At 47.5% G+C, this 22,239-nt stretch overlaps 1 protein-coding gene across 4 annotated transcripts in view; it reads right to left on the bottom strand.

Annotated features, from left to right (window-relative positions):
* Nucleotides 1–22,239, bottom strand: part of vps41 (VPS41 subunit of HOPS complex) — a 297,897-nt gene that overhangs the window by 57,346 nt on the left and 218,312 nt on the right. For all 4 annotated transcript variants that reach the window (XM_070890345.1, XM_070890351.1, XM_070890353.1 and 1 more), the window contains 2 exons: nt 20,083–20,210; nt 18,711–18,855 (listed from right to left, as the gene is read on the bottom strand). In XM_070890345.1, coding sequence (XP_070746446.1) covers nt 18,711–18,855; nt 20,083–20,210 — 273 coding nt within the window. The remainder of the gene's footprint in view (nt 1–18,710; nt 18,856–20,082; nt 20,211–22,239) is intronic.

The following is a 22,239-nucleotide window of genomic DNA, read 5'->3' as shown; positions in this document are numbered from 1 at the left end:
TTTTTCCCCCGTTTTTTTACAGAAGCATTTTACCCGTGATTTCGGGGGTCAGGGGTCACCCGTGCATGCGCTGTTGGTTGACGAGGAGGGAGAGTGAGAAGGAACAGCAAGCTAGTCGACAGGCAGTTACTTTAGAGAGAGCGAGAGGGAGGCAGAGGGAGAGCGCGAGAGGGAGGCAGAGGGAGAGCGCGCGAGGGGCAGAGGGAGAGCGCGCGAGGGGCAGAGGGAGAGCGCGCGAGGGGCAGAGGGAGAGCGCGCGAGGGGCAGAGGGAGAGCGCGCGAGGGGCAGAGGGCGAGCGAGCGGGAGGCAGAGGGCGAGCGAGCGGGAGGCAGAGGGCGAGCGAGCGGGAGGCAGAGGGCGAGCGAGCGGGAGGCAGAGGGCGAGCGAGCGGGAGGCAGAGGGCGAGCGAGCGGGAGGCAGAGGGCGAGCGAGCGGGAGGCAGAGGGCGAGCGAGCGGGAGGCAGAGGGCGAGCGAGCGGGAGGCAGAGGGCGAGCGAGCGGGAGGCAGAGGGCGAGCGAGCGGGAGGCAGAGGGAGAGCGAGCGGGAGGCAGAGGGAGAGCGAGCGGGAGGCAGAGGGAGAGCGAGCGGGAGGCAGAGGGAGAGCGAGCGGGAGGCAGAGGGAGAGCGAGCGGGAGGCAGAGGGAGAGCGAGCGGGAGGCAGAGGGCGAGCGAGCGGGAGGCAGAGGGCGAGCGAGCGGGAGGCAGAGGGCGAGCGAGCGGGAGGCAGAGGGCGAGCGAGCGGGAGGCAGAGGGCGAGCGAGCGGGAGGCAGAGGGCGAGCGAGCGGGAGGCAGAGGGCGAGCGAGCGGGAGGCAGAGGGCGAGCGAGCGGGAGGCAGAGGGAGAGCGAGCGGGAGGCAGAGGGAGAGCGAGCGGGAGGCAGAGGGAGAGCGAGCGGGAGGCAGAGGGAGAGCGAGCGGGAGGCAGAGGGAGAGCGAGCGGGAGGCAGAGGGAGAGCGAGCGGGAGGCAGAGGGAGAGCGAGCGGGAGGCAGAGGGAGAGCGAGCGGGAGGCAGAGGGAGAGCGAGCGGGAGGCAGAGGGAGAGCGAGCGGGAGGCAGAGGGAGAGCGAGCGGGAGGCAGAGGGAGAGCGAGCGGGAGGCAGAGGGAGAGCGAGCGGGAGGCAGAGGGAGAGCGAGCGGGAGGCAGAGCGAGCTGGAGGCAGAGAGAGAGCGAGCTGGAGGCAGAGAGAGAGCGAGCGGGAGGCAGAGGGAGAGCGAGGGGGAGGGGCGCCGAGGGAGGGGGAGCGAGGCGCGCAGAGGGAGAGCGAGGCGCGCAGAGGGAGAGCGAGGCGCGCAGAGGGAGAGCGAGGCGCGCAGAGGGAGAGCGAGGCGCGCAGAGGGAGAGCGAGGCGCGCAGAGGGAGAGCGAGGCGCGCAGAGGGAGAGCGAGGCGCGCAGAGGGAGAGCGAGGCGCGCAGAGGGAGAGCGAGGCGCGCAGAGGGAGAGCGAGGCGCGCAGAGGGAGAGCGAGGCGCGCAGAGGGAGAGCGAGGCGCGCAGAGGGAGAGCGAGGCGCGCAGAGGGAGAGCGAGGCGCGCAGAGGGAGAGCGAGGCGCGCAGAGGGAGAGCGAGGCGCGCAGAGGGAGAGCGAGGCGCGCAGAGGGAGAGCGAGGCGCGCAGAGGGAGAGCGAGGCGCGCAGAGGGAGAGCGAGGCGCGCAGAGGGAGAGCGAGGCGCGCAGAGGGAGAGCGAGGCGCGCAGAGGGAGAGCGAGGCGCGCAGAGGGAGAGCGAGGCGCGCAGAGGGAGAGCGAGGCGCGCAGAGGGAGAGAGAGAGAGAGAGGGAGAGAAAGGCAGAGGGAAGCGAGAGAGGGGCAGAGGGAGCGAGAGAGGCAGAGAGAGCGAGAGAGGCAGAGAGCGCGAGAGAGAGAGAGAGGGAGAGAAAGGCAGAGGGAGCGAGAGGGGCAGAGGCAGAGGGAGCGAGAGGGGTAGAGGGAGAGAGAGAGAGAGAGGGGCAGAGGGAGAGAGAGAGAGAGAGAGGGGCAGAGGGAGAGAGAGAGAGAGAGAGAGAGAGAGAGAGAGAGAGAGAGGGGCAGAGGGGGAGAGAGAGAGGGGGGCAGAGGGAGAGAGAGAGAGAGAGAGAGAGAGAGAGAGAGAGAGAGAGAGAGAGAGGGATGGAGAGAGAGAGAGAGAGAGAGAGAGAGAGAGAGAGAGAGAGAGAAAGAGGGGCAGAGGGAGAGAGGGGCAGAGGGAGAGAGAGAGGGGCAGAGGGAGAGAGGGGCAGAGGGAGAGAGAGAGTGAGAGAGAGAGAGAGAGGGGCAGAGGGAGAGAGAGAGAGAGAGAGAGGGGCAGAGGGAGAGAGAGAGAGAGAGAGAGAGAGAGAGGGGCAGAGGGAGTGAGAGAGAGAGAAGGGCAGAGAGAGACAGAGAGAGAGAGGGGCAGAGGGGGAGAGAGAGAGAGAGAGAGAGAGAGAGAGAGAGGGGCAGAGGGAGAGAGAGAGGGGCAGAGTGAGAGAGAGAGAGAGAGAGAGGGAGAGAGGGGGCGAGAGGGAGAGAGAGAGGCAGAGTGAGAGAGCGAGAGAGAGAGGCAGAGATCCAGGAGTAGGGAGGTAGTCCATGAACTCCTCGCAGACTCTGAACTCTTAACGTGGACTAATGCTGGGGTCTCCTTCTCCTGCAATGGGTTCTTGGGCTGTGTTGTACCCCCTGAACATGTTTTGCTGCAGTGACTGTCAGTGCTGTCCAGTCGGGTGTGTTTCGCACCATCTTTGCCTCTCTTTTTTTGTGTTTTTATGGCGGAGGAGCGGTGAGGGATCATGGCGGAAGTGCGGTGAATGAGGGTAGGGGGCAGAAGAGCCGAGGGCCCAGGGGCAGCACGGGCCAGCCCACACTGCGATGTGTGTGCGCACTAGGTCCGTGCAGCAGAGCTGGTCTCCAGTCATCCTGGTTAAATCTTGCCACTGGATAAAGGCCTAGCTCTGTCAAACCCGTGTGGTGGCTGGTGTGCAACGGTCACCTCACGTTAAAAAAATCCACGCACAGGCATCTTCCACCCTTCAATTGGAATTCAGGACTGGAATCTCGGGTCTTTCATTGAAACATCCCTGAACTCTCGTGGAAGCAAGTCATCCTCGTTCGAAGGAGCGCCGATGATAATGATGACTTTAAAAACACATTGCAGAGTTAAAAAATATTCATAATAACTAATAATTCTACCGTTTGAACAATAAGACATATTTTACAAAGCAAAATCATAAAAATATTATGGAAATAATTTTTTTTTAAATCCAAGTGCAGGAACATTGAGATGGACAGGAGGTTGACGGCGCCTGCCTTCGATGTGACGGAGTTACCTGCCCTTCGAGAATATTACAGAGAGGTACTCCGACCTAATGAAAGCCCCCCACAAAGGAGTACAACAGGATATGGGATGAGATTGGGGAGGCTGTGCCCTCCACAAGTACCATGGTACGCACCGGGGAAAGGTGCCGTAAGAGGTGGAACGACCTGGTGAGGGTCACCACCGGCATTGTAGCTGACCCACTCTCACAGGATGGTAAGTTGAATACAATCCAGTCTGTGTTGTGGTCCTCTCATGTCATGTAATGTAACTGTAACTGTAATGTTGGCCTGATGTTATGTAATGTAAGTTTATTGCACTGTAATGTTGGCCTCATGTGATGTACTGCAATGTTGGGGGCAGGTAACGCAATGCATATATGTATTGTCTGTCTGTGATATGTAATGCAGTACTGCAGCACTGCAGCAGTGGTGGACATTTAAGTAAGACTGCGATAAGTCACTATACTGTGTACTCATGTAACCCTCACCGCTCTCCTGGTGCCAAGCATTTTTAAATGTTGTTTGGTACTTCCAGACTCAGACGATTCAGACCACACCTCCAGAGAGAGACCAGACAAGATACCCTCCACCTCTGGCATCACCCAGTCTCCGGACTTCACCACTGGCAGAGATGAGGAAGAGGAAGAGGAAGAGGAAGAGGAAAAGCCGCTGATCCTGGAGCCAGTGGAGGTGGGGGAGGGAGTGAAGATGGAGGAGGATACACCAGCTCCATGTGGGGCAGCTGGATCATCCTCCACCACCGAGTCTGTATTCAGGGGATTCCCCCATGGCTCCTCTGATTCTGCAGGACCAAGCTGTGCACAGCAAGGCCTTTGCCACAGTGTTGCAGTGCCTTTGCCACAGTGACTGAGATTGGTGCAGGAAAGGTCGGTTGCTGTAGGCGTGTACCAGGACATGGTGCATCTGGCACAGGCCAGCGTCGACATAGGTCGAGAGCTGCTCAAGGCCATGACTATAATAGCCACAAACATCGCGGCTCTATCAGAGCGGCAGTCAGAGGATATGTTGCGTATGATCACCGCAATGGAGCGGACCGCTGACGCCGTTGAAGCCACGCAGCAATCGACAGGATCGGGACATGATGCGGGACTCCCCTGTGCCATAGTAGTCAGGTCGCCAGCACCTGAGGGTGGGGAGCTGACATCATCTTCCAGCCCTGAAGCCTCACCTTCCACATCACGAGCTTCTCCTGAGGCCCCATTTATTGCGCCTGCAATGTCTGACCCCCAACAACAGCAACGGCACTTGGGGTGCGGTGCTGCACGCCGGCTTGGTACCACCACGGGGAGGTCCGGGCTCAGGGGCAGTGGGAAAGGGAAGGGCGGGAGTAAGAAAGGGGGGAATAGTCCCAAGGGTGGCGTCACACACTGTCGAGAACGGGGTCGAGGACAGTAAAGGGTCTTTTGTTTTACTTGTTCATTGAATAATTGAAGTTTGATTTGTAAAAGTTTATTAAAGTTATAAAAGTTTTGTTAAAGTTGTTATTAAAGTTGTTAAAGTTCTTACAATTGTTTTATAGTTATAAGTTTTAAAACTTGTATATTTTTGACATTTTTACAAAAACGTTTGAATTGAATTTAAGCACTCTTGTAGTGTCAAACTTTTGGGGTAATAGTCATCACGGTCCCAAAACGCAGCTCTCCACATTCAAGCAAAGTGTTCATTTATAAACCTTCTCACATCTGGTTGCTCCATTAGACAGGGAGTCAGCAATACAGGCTGAGATAGTACAGGTCCCAGTCTTTTTAAATCTCCACAATATTTTTCAATGAAAAAAATATAACTAAAATATAAGTTACTCAGTACCAATAAACTGACCTTTTCCATTCTAAATCACACTGTAAAGTCATTGTTCACCTCTGAAATACAAAGGTGCTGCTTTGGCTGACAGTTCCCGATTTCCAAAATGGCGGCTCCGTGCACTCCGCCCATTTAACGTCGCGTAGAAACACCTTTTCTAGGACGGTATGCATCAGGATGCGATGAAAATCAAAATTTTTGGGCAGTATGCGGGCGGTCCTGCACGGCGGTGTGCATACCGCTTGGTGGTATGTCAATGATGAATATTCCATTGAGTGGTGTGTAAGTGATTTTTGACCAAAATCGCATTTTTGGGTGGTACGCGGGCGGTATGTCGACCAATTTCGGGCCCATAATCTTTTATGTCACTTTTCAGTCCTGGCCAGTAAACGGATTCTCTGGCACGTTGAAGAGTGCTCTTGACGCCAGTGTGAGCAGCATGAAGTCGCTGACGAATGTCGGATCTCAGGGATTTTGGTATGACACAGCAATAGCCTTTGAAGACTATGCCATCCTGTGTTGTGAGTTCATCACGAACTTTGAAGTATGCATGTGTTTCAGACGGGCATTCATGTGTCGTTTCTGGCCATCCCGTTGTGATTTGTTGTATGACCAGTTGGAAGTGTGGAGTCCCTTGCAGTTGGTGTTGTATGGTAGTCAGTCCTTGTTTGGAGAGTGGGAGAAAGTCCACCATGTGGATGCATTCCACTGCAATTTCTGTCGATGATCTCTCCACGTTTGATATATGCGCACGAGAGGGTGTCAGCTAGGTACATTTCTTTTCCTGGTTGTTAGTTTATTTTGACGTCATATTGGTTGAGCCGAATGAGCAGACGTTGTAGCCGCTTGGGTGCTGCACATAATGGCTTGTGTTGTATAGCAGCCAAAGGTTTTTGGTCTGTCCATAGCGTGCTCTTGCGAACATATACATATTGATGGTTTTGTTCCATTCCGAAGACTTGAGCAAGCAGCTCTTTTCGATTTGAGAGTATCGCGTTTCTGCTGGAGTGAACACTTGGCTCGTGTATGAATCGGTTATCCCAAGACTCTTGCTCGAAGCATCTCCTTGACCATCGGTTGCAAGTTTGTGGTCAAAGTACCTGAGCACCGGAGAATCTGTCACGCGTTGTTTGATAGCTTCAAACGCTTTGTCTTCCAGACCATGAGTCAGTCATTGCAGAGGCTCGCTGAGGTCTGAAAAATCTGGCAAGAATTTTTCAAGATACTTTGTCATGCCGACAAATCGTTGTACACCTACAACTTCCTGTGATTTCTGCATTTCATTGATTGCGACCACTTTGCTTGGGTCAGCTTTGACTCCATCACTAGACAGTATGTGTCCCATGTATTTCACTTGGGAGCTCGTGTATTCGAACTTATTGAAGTTTAGTTGATGTTTCATTCTCTGCATGAATTTGCGTAAGTTTGCGTCATGATCGTGATTGGCCTCTTTTAGTGTCTCACCTCGTCCAATGATCAAGATATCATCTGCAATATGGTGGACTCCATCTAGATCCTCGAGGTTCTGGTCTAATTTCTGCTGGAAGATTTCCAGGGCAGGACTGATGCCAAATGGCATTCTATTATATCGATATCATCCCCATGGAGTCTGGAAGGTCATGAGGTAGGTGAACTCTGTGTCTAGTTCACATTGCAGTCTAGTTCCCTCGTTGCAGTCTGCTTTAGTGAAGATCTTTACATTTGGCATCAGTGGCAAGATATCATCGATCACAGGAAGTGGATAGTGTCCGCATTTCAGGGCATTGTTCAGATGTTGAGGGTTAATACATACTTTTATCTTTCCATTTGGTTTTTGTACAGTCACTGGACTGGATACCCAGTCCGTCAGTTCAACAACTTTTGTGATGATTTGTTGATTTTCCAAACAATCGAGTTCCTCTTTTAGCGTTTGTTTGATCACTATTGGTACCTGTCTGGGCGGCGTTACAGCTGGTGTCGCTGATTCATTAATTTCAAGGTGAACTGTCCCTGGCATGTATCCAAGTCCCTTAAACACATCTGGATACGCATTGTTGACATCAGTTTTTGATGCTTGCGAGACGTTTGCCTTGTTCGTAATTTGCGATTCGCGTGGTTCATTTACCACCGCGATATTCAATTGTAACTGTTGAGCATCGCATGAGCCAATCGGTGGTATACTCTGGCTCTCAATAATCACAAAGGGCACAATGTACTTTTGCTCATTCTTTGTATTTTCCAATGGCATAGTACAAGTCCCTACCATTGGAATGGTTGCATGGTTGTCAGATAGTGACAGTATTGTCTTAGATACTTACCAAAAGGCTTAAAGATAAAAGAATCTAAGAGGTAGCACATTGCATGTGGCCCCATAATCTATTTGCATTTTTATCATTTGACCTTTAATGGAGAAGGCAGCCATAATCTTGTTAGGATACTTTGTCAGCTTTGTCCTTGATGGTGCGATCAACTTTACCAAGCATCTTTATAGTCATGACTTCCAAATCAGAATCATAACTCTCTTCGTATAGTACATGAACTTTTGGTTTGCCCTTATATTTAGGGTTATGTGTAGTCTTCTGCCTCGATGCATTCTGCCGACACTTCTCTGCCGATACTTCTGAGAAAAGTGATTTAGTTTGCCGCAACTTGTGCAGGTCTTCCCATATGCTGGGCATTTCGTTTTTGACAGCTCATGTCTTGTACCACAATATCTGCAATTGTTCGTGAACTCTTTGTCTGTGAATTCTTTCTTTGTGGGTCGGGGTTTCTGTCTGACAGCTTTGACAACTTCAGAGTCTAATTTAGTGAGCTTCGTGGATTTCATTTGCGCAACTGTGGCCTCTGTAGCTTTACAGAGCATCACACATTTATCGAGTGTTAGGCTTGATTCTTGCAACAGCCTCTTACGTAGAGTGTTATCAGATATTCCACAGACTATGCGGTCTCTGATGAAGTCACTCCCTCAAATTGCCGAAATCACATGACGGTGGTAGCTCTCTTACTTTCACGAGATATCTGTCAAACCGCTCGTTCCCTAGTACACAGTTGCTAAACTGGTACCGTTCATAGATGATGTTGGTTTTACCTTTACAGTGCTCTTCCCAGAGCTTCAAAATAATCTCAATTTCCTGCTTGTCTTCCTCCGATTTGTAGGGAAGATTATTGTGGAGATCTAGGGCATCACTGCCAAGGCAGTGATATACGTTGCAACCCTAACTCAGTTTTTTCCACAATATTCGTGATAATTTCATAGCTGTTCCACAGCTGTTTGAATTTTTTCCAGTTGTCTTTCAAATCGCCAGTCACCTGCAATGGAGGTGGGAGAGAAATGTGCGCGGGAGTTGGCACCGTGGTGGTCATGATAACTCACTACAGTTTAGGACTTTGAGTTTGTCTCATACATGAATACAGTTCAAATACCCAGAGGTCTAGAACAAGTCTAATAGTAAAATATCATGGACATGTAATTGTAGAAATACTTTTTCCAATCGAGGCTCGACAATAACTTATGCCACTTTAAGTTTACTAATGCCTCTAGATTATTTTACAAGCTTATGACTAATAATCACCCTTCACGGATCCCGCGCAATGTGTCGGGAGCACGCACTGCACTGCTTAACGTCGATTTTGATCGGCTCGAAAATGTCTTACAGTTCCAATATTTCGGTCATACATGCGTTCTCTTAGTTCAACTTAACTATTTATTTGGGAGATCTGTCAGCCAGCCATGTGGAGCTTTAAGATGTCGCTCCTTCACAGACCCTCTCTCTCAATACAGCTCCCTATACCTCCTAGCTAGAGGGCACTATACATTATCTCGTTACAGTACCTTTAATGTAGAAAAACATCCCAAGATGTTTCATGGTGTGTGACAGAGGAACGAATGGCAAGTCATGGAGGGAAAAATTAGGAGGTAACTGAAAGCTTGGTGTAAAGGGTGGATTTAAAGAAGGCATTTAGAGGTAGAGAGGTGAGCAGAAGTTCAACCTGTGGCAGCTGAAGGCACAACAAGGGGTTCTATACTGATGAGACTGCCCAGAGGTACCTGTGGAACTGGCTTTAAGGCTTGGCTTATGCACTTCTAAGTAGAGAGAGAAAAAAGGGATGAAAAAAAGACTTGTGTGTACTGAGAACAGTGAAATTATTTACACTTCAGTAATAGATCCCATGTAATTCCTCGTGCACATTTGGTCAAAGAACATAATCGAGGATTCATATTCGCACAATAAGCTCATCGTTGCTGCCATCATAAGAATGTACGTTGAGGTTGCCTGAATGAATTCACTGTGTGACATACAAACCAGGAGGTTATCTCGTGCAATGTCTGGTCTCTGCTGAGTTAGTTAATCTCCATTGGGTCACTGGCAAGAGCACAATTGGGCCTCAGTCTCTGGGCTGAGTGGTGGTGAAGGAATCAACCAACATTCGCACTCCTGATCAATACCCAGTGACCTCTGCAGCTACGTGCCCGCGTAAGGTTTGAATTGGGCTTGGCTGTGGTGCCTTACATGGTTGAATAGCCTGCCAAAGCTCGGCATCTAAGCTCACGTATGAAGAATGGCCACTTGGAGGAGGTACCAAAGGGCAGTTAGTGCCCATGGAATCATACTGCTGTTGGAAGAAGAGTTGTGAAAACTAGAGGCAGAAAGGGGAGAGGAACCCTTGAGCATTGGTGCCTCATGAAGAGCCTAGATTTACATAGATCAATAAATAAGACTCCCATCATTGCTGTCATCTAAACTCTCTCCTTCTGACAGAAGTCACATATCCACTTCAGGTGTAGGTTTAATCATAGGATGGAACTCAAGCCACAGAGATCTGCCAGATAATTATTTACAATGTACTGGCATGTGAAGGAATGACTTCAGTACAGGTATCACACCTATTCAGACTTCTAGTTATGGGGCAGCTGCTAATTTGACTGCATGGTGAATTTATAGTGGCTTCCAGTTAAAATGCACTTAGTTACTGTAGTGTAACAAATTATTACTAATTATGGTTTTCCAACAAAGGAATTTAATTTGAATCTGTTATATATACCCCATGTACCAGCTTTAGACTGTACGTAGATACAAGCAAGTGCATCAGCTACTGACTGCACATATATAGCACCTCCCATACTACATGTGAGTTGGTATCTATGTGCAGTCAGTAACAGATCAGGAAGTTAGCATGTAGGTACAGCAAGCAATTAGGATGGCAAATGGCATGTTGGCCCTTATTGCAAGGGGGTTGGAGTACGAGAGTAATGAAGTCTTACTACAATTGTACAGGGCTTTGGTGAGACCACTCCTGGAGTACTGTGCACAGTTATCTGAGGAAGGTCATACATGCCTTGGAGGTGGTACAATGAAGGTTTACTAGATTGATCCCTGGGATGAGAGGGTTGTCCTATGAGGAGAGATTGAGTAGATTGGGCCTATACTCTCTGGAGTTGAGAAGAATGAGGGGTGATCTCATTGAAACATAAAAGATTCTGAGGGAAATTGGCAGGGTAAATGCTGAGAGGTTGTTTCCCCTGGCTGGAGAATCTAGGACGAGGGGGCATTGTATCAGGGGTCGGCAATTTAAGACTGAGATGGGGAGGAATTTCTTCACTCAGAGTTATGAATCTTTGGAATTCTCTACCTGTAAAGGGCTGTGGATGCTGAATCATTGAGTATATTCAAGGCTGAAATAGATAGATGTTTGTCTCCAAGGGAATCAAGGGATATGACGAAAGGGCAGGAAAGTGGGGTCGAAGATCAGCCATGATCTTATTGAATGGCGGAGCAGGCTCGACGGGCCATATACCCTACTCTTGCTCCTAATTCTGATGTTCTTATGTATAGTGTATCAGCTATGGGCTGTACCCAGGTAATAGCCTTGAATCTGTCACTATGAATTGGTTGTCTAAAACTGATGCAGTATATGCATGTGCTGATATTTTGGGTGTATGTTACTGAAGAAAGTTGTACTTTCCCTACGTTAGTGACTGCACTTCAAAAAGTAGTTAATTGGGTGTGAAGTACTTTCAGACATCCCAAGGTAATGACATGCACGATATATATGCAAGTTCCTTTTTTCTTTGTTTCTTTACTGTAATGAGGCACAGTTGAATGTGGAGAGATTTGGGAGCCTGGGATGGAAACATTCAATACCCATGCAAAATATACCAAGCGTGTCTTGTTTCTAGCTCGCACTGCTTCAGCAACTGAGATCGGTCACACATCATTCAATAAAAATGGTTTTGAAAAATAAATTATTTGGATAAAATCCCATCTTAAAAAAACCCAACTCTGTATAATTAATTGGTTTGCAATCCATGTCATTCGTGATAAAGTGAAACATCACTTATAACACTTGCCCGCTATCAACAGTTCTGGTAACGTGGGGTGAGCAGACACTAGCGTTTCTTGTTAGAGAGTGGCTAGTTTATCTGTAAATGTACAGATTGCTCTATATCTTTGGCTAGGGTCAGTGAATGCATCCGGTTTACTGCACACAGAGGCAACAAGGAGGTGACAAATGCATCATTTAGCAGGGTCAACACATTCATCACTGACCAGCAACATCAGCATGAGAAGACTACTCAACTCTACAGCTGTGCTGGCTTTCAAAGAGTTTCGGGGTTATTGATTATATCTATGTGACTATTCAGGCCCCTGAAGATGTGTCCTACATGACCCAAAAATGCTTGTACTCCAATTAATGCACTGGCAGTTTGCAACTACAAATACGGAACCGCGCAGCTCAGTCCCTGTTTGCTCAATGCCTTTTACAGTAACTATCTCCACCAACCTCATTTAAAAGAACATGTGAAGAACAGTTCTTAAGAGACACAGACTACCTTCTACCTATGGCTCATGGAACCATTGTGCCAGACAGAGACAGAAACAGAGTGCAGATATATTGAGGCCAATGATACATAAGAACATAAGAATTAGGAACAGGAGTAGGCCATCTAGACCCTCGAGCCTGCTCTGCCATTCAACAAGATCATGGCTGATCTGGCCGTGGACTCAGCTCCACTTACCTGCCTGCTCTCCATAACCCTTAATTCCCTTATTGGTTAAAAATCTATCTATCTGTGACTTGAATACATTCAATGAGCTAGCCTCAACTGCTTCCTTGGGCAGAGAATTCCACAGATTCACAACCCTCTGGGAGAAGAAATTCCTTCTCACCTCGGTTTTAAATTGGCTCCCCCGTATTTTGAGGCTGTGCCCCCTAGTTCGAGTCTCCCCTACCAGTGGAAACAACCTCTCTGCCTCTATCTTGTCTATCCCTTTCATTATTTTAAATGTTTTTATAAGATCACCCCTCATCCTTCTGAACTCCAACGTGTAAAAACCCAGTCTACTCAATCTATCATCATAAGGTAACCCCCTCATCTCCGGAATCAGCCTAGTTAATCGTCACGGTACCCCCTCCAAAACTAGTATATCCTTCCTTAAGTAAGGTGACCAAAAGTGCACGCAGTACTCCAGGTGCGGCCTCACCAATACCCTGTATAGTTGCAGCAGGACCTCCCTGCTTTTGTACTCCATCCCTCTCGCAATGAAGGCCAACATTCCATTAGCCTTCCTGATTACCTGTTGCACCTGCAAACTAACTTTTTGGATTTCATGCACAAGGACCCCCAGATCCCTCTGCATCGCAGCATGTTGTAATTTCTCCCCATTCAAATAATATTCCCTTTTACTGTTTTTTTCCCGCCCAAGGTGGATGACCTCACATTTTCCAACATTGTATTCCATCTGCCAAACCTTAGCCCATTCGCTCAACCTATCTAAATCACTTTGCAGCCTCTCTGTGTCCTCTACACAACCCGCTTTCCCACTAATCTTTGTGCCATCTGCAAATTTTGTTACATTACACTCTGTCCCCTCTTCCAGGTCATCTATGTATATTGTAAACAGTTGTGGTCCCAGCACCGATCCCTGTGGCACACCGCTAACCACCGATTTCCAACCCGAAAAGGACCCATTTATCCCGACTCTCTGCTTTCTGTTAGCCAGCCAATTCTCGATCCATACTGACTCCGCGTACCTTTATCTTCTGCAGTAACCTTTTGTGTGGCACCTTATCGAATGCCTTTTGGAAATCTAAATACACCACATCCATCGGTCCACCTCTATCCACCATGCTCGTTACATCCTCAAAGAATTCCAACAAATTAGTTAAACATGATTTCCCCTTCTTGAATCCATGTTGCGTCTGCTTGATTGCACTATTCCTATCTAGATGTCCCGCTATTTCTTCCTTAATGATAGCTTCAAGCATTTTCCCACTACAGATGTTAAACTAACCGGCCTATAGTTACCTGCCTTTTGTCTGCCCCCTTTTTTAAACAGAGGCGTTACATTAGCTGCTTTCCAATCCGCTGGTACCTCCCCAGAGTCCAGAGAATTTTGGTAGATTATAACGAATGCATCTGCTATAACTTCCGCCATCTCTTTTAATACCCTGGGATGCATTTCATCAGAACCAGGGGACTTGTCTACCTCGAATCCCATTAGCCTGTCCAGCACTACCCCACCTAGTGATAGTGATTGTGATTGTCTCAAGGTCCTCCCTTTCCACATTCCCGTGACCAGCAATTTTTGGCATGGTTTTTGTGTCTTCCACTGTGAAGACTGAAGCAAAATAATTGTTTAAGGTCTCAGTCATTTCCATATTTCCCATTATTAAATACCCCTTCTCATCTTCTAAGGGACCAACATTTACTTTAGTCACTCTCTTCCGTTTTATATATCGGTAAAAGCTTTTACTATCTGTTTTTATGTTTTACGCAAGTTTACTTTCGTAATCTATCTTTCCTTTCTTTATTGCTTTCTTAGTCATTCTTTGCTGTCATTTAAAATTTTCCCAATCTTCTAGTTTCTCACTAACTTTGGCCATCTTATACGCATTGGTTTTTAATTTGATACTCTCCTTTATTTCCTTAGTTATCCACGGCTGGTTAGCCCTTCTCTTACCGCCCTTCTTTTTCACTGGAATATATTTTTGTTGAGCACTATGAAAGAGCTCCTTAAAAGTCCTCCACTGTTCCTCAATTGTGCCACCGTTTAGTCTGTGTTCCCAGTCTACTTTAGCCAACTCTGCCCTCATCCCACTGTAGTCCCCTTTGTTTAAGCATAGTACGCTCCTTTGAGGCACAACTTCCTCACCCTCGATCTGTATTACAAATTCAACCATACTGTGATCACTCATTCCGAGCGGATCTTTTACTCGGAGATCGTTTATTATTCCTGACTCATTACACAGGACCAGATCTAAGATAGCTTGCTCCCTTGTAGGTTCTGTAACATACTGTTCTAAGAAACAATCTCATATGCATTCTATGAATTCCTCCTCCAGGCTACCTCGTGCGATTTGATTTGAACAATCGATATGTAGGTTAAAATCGCCCATGATTACTGCCGTTCCTTTTTCATCTGCCTCTATTATTCTCTTGATTATTGTTCGCCCCACCATGAAGTTATTATTTGGGGGCCTATAAACTACGCCCATCGGTGACTTTTTCCCCTTATTATCTCTAATCTCCACCCACAATGATTCAACATTTTGTTCATTAGAGCCAATATCATCTCTCACAACTGCCCTGATATCATCCTTTATTAACAGAGCTACTCCACCACCTCCTTTCCCTTCTTGTCTATCCTTCCGAATTGTCAGAAACCCCTGTATGTTTAATTCCCAGTCTTGGCAACCATGCAACCACGTTTCTGTAATGGCCACCAAATCATACCCATTTGTAATGATTTGTGCCGTCAACTCATTTACTTTATTTCGAATGCTGCGTGCGTTTAGGTAGAGTGTTTTAATACTAGTTTTTAAACCATGATTTTTAGTTTTGACCCCTCCTGCAGCCCCTTTATATTCATACATATTGTCCCTTCCTATCACCTTGTGGTTTACCCTTACCCCAGTGCTACTCTGCTCTGTTGCCTCCTGCCTTTTGCATTCTTTCTTGGGGTCCTGTTCATCTGAGCTCTCACCCACTCTAACTAGCTCAGAGCCCTCTCCTGGGTTCCGAATACTCCTCGCATTGAGGCACAGAGCTTTCAGGCTTGCCTTTTTATTACACTTTGACCCTTTAGAATTTTGCTGTGCAGTGGCCCTTTTTGTTTTTTACCTTGGGTTTCTCTGCCCTCTGCTTTTCCTCATCTCCTTTATGTCTTTTGCTTCTGTCTCCATTTTGTTTCCCTCTGTCTCCCTGCATTGGTTCCCATCCCCCTGCCATATTAGTTTAACTCCTCCCCAACAGCACTAGAAAACACTCCCCCTAGGACATTGGTTCCAGTCCTGCCAGGTGCAGACCGTCCAGTTTGTACTGGTTCCACCTCCCCCAGAACCGGTTCCAATGTCCCAGGAATTTGAATCCCTCCCTGCTGCACCACTGCTCAAGCCACGTATTCATCTGAGCTATCCTGTGATTCCTACTCTGACTAGCACGTGGCACTGGTAGCAATCCCGAGATCACTACTTTTGAGGTCCTACTTTTTAATTTAGCTCCTAGCTCCTTAAATTCGTCTCATAGGACCTCATCCCGTTTTTTACCTATATCGTTGGTACCAATGTGCACCACGACAACTGGCTGTTCACCCTCCCTTTTCAGAATGTCTTGCACCCGCTCCGAGACATCCTTGACCCTTGCACCAGGGAGGCAACATACCATCCTGGAGTCTCGGTTGCGGCCACAGAAACGCCTATTTATTCCCCTTACAATCAAATCCCTTATCACTATTGCTCTCCCACTCTTTTTTCTGCCCTCCTGTGCAGCAGAGCCCGCCACGGTGCCATGAACCTGGCTGTTGCGGCTCTCTCCTGATGAGTCATCCTCCTCAACAGTACCCAAAGCGGTGTATCTGTTTTGCAGAGGGATGACCGCAGGGGACCACTGCACTACCTTCCTCGCAGTGCTCTTCCTGTTGGTCTTCCATTCCCTATCTGGCTGTGTACCCTTTACCTGCGGTAAGACCAACTCGCTAAGCGTGCTATTCACGTCATTCTCCGCATCGTGCATGCTCCAGAGTGAATCCACTCTCAGCTCCAGTGCTGCAATGCGGTCCGTCAGGAGCTGGAGGCGGATACACTTCCCGCACATGTAGTCGTCAGGGACACCGGAAGCGTCCCCGAGTTCCCACATAGTACAGGAGGAGCATTACACATGTCCGAGCTGTCCTGCCATGACTTAACCCCGAGATTAACTTAATTTGGCAACAACAATGCTAAATGTTACTTACTGAAAAAAGAAAAAGAAAAACTACTCACCAATCACTTACCCCCTTGGCTGTGACGTCACTTTTCGATTTCTTTTACTTTTTTGCCTTCTGTCCCCACTGCAGCTGCACCGGTACGCCTCTCGCCGACCCCGGACTCGCGCTGCTCCGAGCTCCCGCCTCCTCGACCGACTACTCGAACTGCCCGACTCCCGCTGGCCTTTATAGGCCTCTCGCCGACCTCGGACTCACGCTGCTCCGAGCTCCCGCCTCTTGAAACTGCCTGACTCCCGCTGGCCTTTATAGGCCTCTCGCCGACCCCGGACTCACACAGTTCCGAGCTCCCGCCTCCTCGACCGACATACCAGCAGGATGATTGTACAGCATATCACTGCAACTTTGAAGCAGCATTTCAGATGCATGACAGGTTGGGGGATGCAGCGCAGTATAATCCCTGTGGTTGAATTATTGTTACCTGCATGCAGAGAAACCTCGCCATGGAGCAAAAGTAGCTGAAAATAATTTATTCTGGAAAGGTTAATTTAATGTGTTATTTTTACAATTCACAATTGACTTGATTATTTGAACCATCAGATGGTGATACAGGGGGAGTGTAACATAGCAGGACTACATGTCCTATCACAAAGTGATACAGGGGCCTAGAAATTCGTCTTGGGCGGTGATGCAAAACAGGCGGTATTGGATCAGCAATGCCTGATGTTCAGTTCCATTGACTGCCACCGCCCGAAACAAATATCCAGACCAGGGAGTGTAACACAGCAGGACAACAAGTCCTTTAAGATGGTAATACACAGGGCCTGCACGTCGTCATGGAGCAGACGGAGGATGGTGATGAACTTTTGGGGCATCCAAAACGGAAGAGGACGCTCCATAGACCCTCGTGGTTGACAGTGTCAAAAGCCTTTGTAAGGTCGAAGAATGCCATGTATAAGGGTTGGTGTTGTTCCCTGCATTTTTGCTGCAGCTGTCGCACTGTAAAAATCATGTCCGTTGTGCCCCATAGGGGACGAAATCCTCACTGTGACTCCAGGAGGAGCTCCTCAGCCACACGGAGAAGACAGTTGAGGAGGACACTAGCGACGACTTTGCCAGTGGCTGATAATAGGGAGATTCCTCTGTAGTTGCCGCAGTCGGACTTATCCCCTTTTTTAAAGATGGTCACAATCATCTCCAGTGCACCAGCCCAGCCTTCGGCCACCTGAGGAAAAGAGTGTTTGAAGCCCAGGCCCTCAAATCCACCACCAAGCTCATGGTCTACAGGGCTGTAGTAATACCCTCCCTCCCGTATGGCTCAGAGACATGGACCATGTACAGTAGACACCTCAAGTTGCTGGAGAAATACCACCAACGATGTCTCCACAAGATCCTGCGAATCCCCTGGCAGGACAGACGCACCAACATTAGCGTCCTCAACCAGGCTAACATCGCCAGCATTGAAGCACTGACCACACTTAATCAACTCCTCTGGGCAGACCACATCGTTCGCATGCCAGACACGAGGCTCCCAGAGCAAGCGCTCTACTCGGAACTCCTTCACGGCAAGCGAGCCAAAGGTGGGCAGAGGAAACGTTACAAGGACACCCTCAAAGCCTCCCTGATAAAGTGCAACATCCCCACTGATACCTGGGAGTCCCTGGCCAAAGACCGCCCTAAGTGGAGGAAGTGCATCCGGGAGGACGCTGAGCACCTCGAGTCTCATCGGCAAGAGCATGCAGAAATCAAGAGCAGGCAGCGGAAAGAGCGTGCGGCAAACCTGTCCCACATACCCTTTCCCTCAATGACTATCTGTCCCACCTGTGGCAGGGACTGTGGTTCTCATATTGGACTGTACAGCCACCTCAGGACTCATTTTTAGAGTGGAAGCAAGTCTTCCTCGATTCTGAGGGACTGCACATGATGAATACACACTACATGTGCTATCAGATGGTACACAGCAATCCTTACATTCTGACCCCTTACATGCTCTACAACTCTCTCTACGTCCTGCCACATACCATGTTCCAAAGCATGCTGTACAATCTGGCCCCTATCGTGCTCTACACTCTTTCCCCTATTGTGCTTCACACAACGCTGCATGTTCTGTTCCACTCCATTCCACCATCAGTGACAGAGCCTTCAGTCATCATGCCCTGGAAATCTCCTTAAATACCTTCCTTTCAAAAACTTCCTCAAAACCTACCTAGTTAACCTTGGCATCAGTCACCTCTCGTATAATCTCTTTCCCCCCCCCCCCACCTTCTCGGTGTTACCCCACCCATCGCCCCCATCCAGGATTGATTCAACAGAAGAATATGATAAAATCACATCTATTGAAGAGATTACCATTTCTGGCTTTACTGCCAGTAAAAAAAAGTACAACAATCACGTGAAAAGTAGCAATAGAGAGCAGATGTAGATTCCATACCTCCTTATCGAACTCCATGAGTAGGACGATCTTATCCTTGATTGAGCTGAAGAGATTGTGCTTGTGTATGAGCTGGAAGACATCTTTATGTCGCAACTTTAGGTAAATTTCAAGAGCTTTATCGTAACGCTGGTCATAAGTGTACCTGGGAACAACCACAACAAATGTCAACCCCAGATCCCAAGTACAGTTTGCTCCTCTTAGTTCAAAGTTGCTTAATTCAAGGTATCTGATAGTTCAATGTTTTAGCATTCAGTTTCCATTTTACTATTTTATTAAAGTTGCTCAATTCAAATAACGGAATAATTCCAACTTTTTGAGCATAATAATAGTGACTGAATTATCCGATTTAGACAGTAAATGTAAACCCAAGTAGATAAACAACACAGCAGAGGAAAAAACATCACAGTCTTCTGGAAAATCATTGAAGAATCAACTAGAAAGGGCAGATATTGTAGAATGAGTTGGATCGAATATGCATGTGTGCAGAACAATCGAAGATGAAATTTAATGCAGCCAAGTGTAAAGTACTGCACACAGAAAAGAAAAATAATCAACACACGTACTCCATGAATGGCATTGAAATAGCTACAGATAAGATACAAGTGATCTAGGAGTCTACATAGAGTTGATGCTTAACGTGTCCAACCAACAATCAACAAAGCCAATAGAATGCTGAATTACATAGAGGAGGGAAAGATAATCTTACAGAAGTATATACAGTAATTAAGGGATTAGAAAGGTAAATCCAGAATATTACTTTAAATTAAATTGAGAGAATAGGACAAAGGGACACAGGTTCAAACTGTTAAAAGGTAAATTTAGGATCGCTATCAGGAAGTTCATCTTCATATAAAAAGTGATCATCTCGGAATGGATTCCCAGATAGCGTAGCGGAGGCAAAAACCCTGGAATTTTAAAGAAACAACTAGATGCCATAATGAGGAAGGGACGGGGGGGGGGGCGGGGAGAAGACTGGAGTTCTCGTGAATGGGTATTAAGAATTAAGAATGGCCTTCCTCATCCATAATTTAACTTTCTCAAGATCACAGTCATTTGGGCCATCAAGTTTGTGCTGATCATCATCTTCACAGTCTAGAGCCGACTGGTCTAATTGCACTCTTCTGTTTGCTCCCCATACCATTTAATATTCCTTCTGTTCAAGCAACTATCTCATTCATTTTAAAAATAATTTATTTACTCATATTCAACAAGTTTGTGGCAGGGAATTTAACTTTCTCGTCACTCTTGTGTCATATTTCCTTTGTGTTGTAACAAATTGCCCTCTTTAGTAACAAATCTCTGAGGTCTGCGTTTGATTCAAGGACACTGATGAGAGCAGACAGACAGATGCACAGAACCAGATACTCACAATTCTGCTAATGTTGTCAGCAACGTTCTGTTACTTGGAGCCCGATCCAGATGATCCAACACAGAGCGGACTACAGTCATATTGTTATAAATGTCACCTGGCCATTCTCTTATCAAGGACGCAAACCCCTTAAAAAAAAATAGATAATGTGCATGGATTCAGAGCCCAAATTTGCAACTGGTAAGGTATTCGTTCTTTGAATGAAATGCATCCTCTGCACAACGTCGGAATGAAGCCCAGCCGGATAAGTTTTGAGGTGCTGCAGATGGACATTTAAAAGCTTTGTAAACATGCTCCCAACTATAGCTTCACATAAAGCTCATTGCACCAGCTTGATTTGACCTGAATGCAAAATGCAACAGGCTTGCTGTTCGTCCTTTAGAACTAAAGCCTGCACGTCGGCATGGCCTAAGAGGATGGATGACTAGGCAGCATTGTGAACTATGAAAGCTCAATATTGTGGATAAAGTCAACAATGCAAGGTTGGTAATCTAGCTTATTTGATTCATTATCCTCCATACACCACAGGAGTATAGCAAAGCAGTATAATTTAGAAGGGAGCGTCCTGCATACAAGGTGTAATGCCAGTTATCTCAGCAGTCATGGCAATGACATTAGTGCAGAAATTGCAGTCAGAGGCTTTCGACCTGAAAAAAATCTTCCAACTTACCTGGTGGTCCGGAAGGTTTGGAGACTTGCGGTCCTGGGCCGCTACGCGTAGGCCTCCCTGGGATCATGTGGGTCGGCCCAACCAAAGTAGGGGTATTCCCATTCATAGTGGTGAGTTCCGTATGTACGGAATCACCATAAGTATGAATGGGAATACCCGCAAAAATACACAAATACTTAAAATATATATTTTTAAATATCTAATTTCAAATTAATCAAAACTAAATTTAATTAATTATTGAAAGCAAAAATTACATTTTTTGAAAAATAAATTTACATATTTTAAAAGGTCTAAAAATAAACTGACCTTATTTCACAGGTTTTTAAATGTTTAAATGATTTAAAAGGATAGAAAATTAATTGTTTTTCAAAGTCTTACGCTGCATAGGCCTCGACAGATCACAGGTTCTGGATTTAGGCACATGCGTAGCGCATGCCTAAACCCGGAACCTGCGGGGCCCCTATGGGTGCGTGCGCTCCTTTTACGCACCCGTAGCAGCCGCAAATTCAGCCCCATTAACTGTGCAGTCATCAAAATCTATAAGGATTTCTTCATCTGGTGGTTTTGCAAATCCTTTCAATCAGAATCTGATTGAGGAATCCTTATGATGCAGCTGTGGCACATGTGAAATAATCTTTAATCAGTTCTGAGCCTTTTCCCTGCAAAGCAGCAGCAGAGCAGAATGGCCTCAATTGCCCACTGCTTGGTCACTGGTAATCCAAAGGCCTGGACTAATGATCCGGAGACACGAGTTCAAATCCCACAACAGCAGCTGAGGAATTAAAATTCAGTTAATTAAATAAATCAGGAATTTAAAAAAATCTAGCATCAGTAATGGTGACTATGGGCCCAAATTTGGCCAGTACAGATTTCTGGCACACTCACCAGAGATGCGCCGCGTTTGTTGAACTCCAAGGGCGGCAAAAATCTTCAGGCCGAGTTTGGCCGCTCCCCAGCCTCTCCTCGATGTTGGCGTAGCGTGGCAACTGGAGTCCGGGGCGGAGCCAGGTCCCGGCGCTGAAAACATTGCTGGGACCTCTGCACATGTGCACTAGAGTGTGTGCGCATGCGCAGTAGCTCCTCGCCCCCAGAACCTGTGCATGTGCTCTGCAGGCTGCGTGGGAGGGGCCAAAGCGCGCCGCCCCTATCCCTGGCCGAATGGGCTCCCTAATCGGTGGCCCGCTGCCTTCCCTGCACATAAAGGTAGGACTTCTATTTTTTGTGTTATTGATTGATTGATTGCTTAATACTTTGGTCTTGGTGCTTTAGGTGCAGGGTTCCTTCTATTCTTTTTATTTGTTAATTAATTGCTTATTACTTTTTGTGCTTTGTAAGTCTTGGTGCTAGGTACAGGTCCTCTCAGCTTCCTTGTATTTTTTATTTGTTATTGAATGCTTATTTTTGTGCTTTGTTCAGTGCTAGGTGCTTTAGAATGTACTTACCTACGCTGATTCCTTAACTCTCCGCAAGGGTTTTCTGTGCGGGCC

Source organism: Pristiophorus japonicus, chromosome 1, assembly GCF_044704955.1.
Source record: "Pristiophorus japonicus isolate sPriJap1 chromosome 1, sPriJap1.hap1, whole genome shotgun sequence".
Classification (NCBI taxonomy): Eukaryota; Metazoa; Chordata; class Chondrichthyes; family Pristiophoridae; genus Pristiophorus; species Pristiophorus japonicus.
Note: the sequence above shows the minus strand (reverse complement) of the source record. Positions and strands in the feature narration are given on the sequence as shown.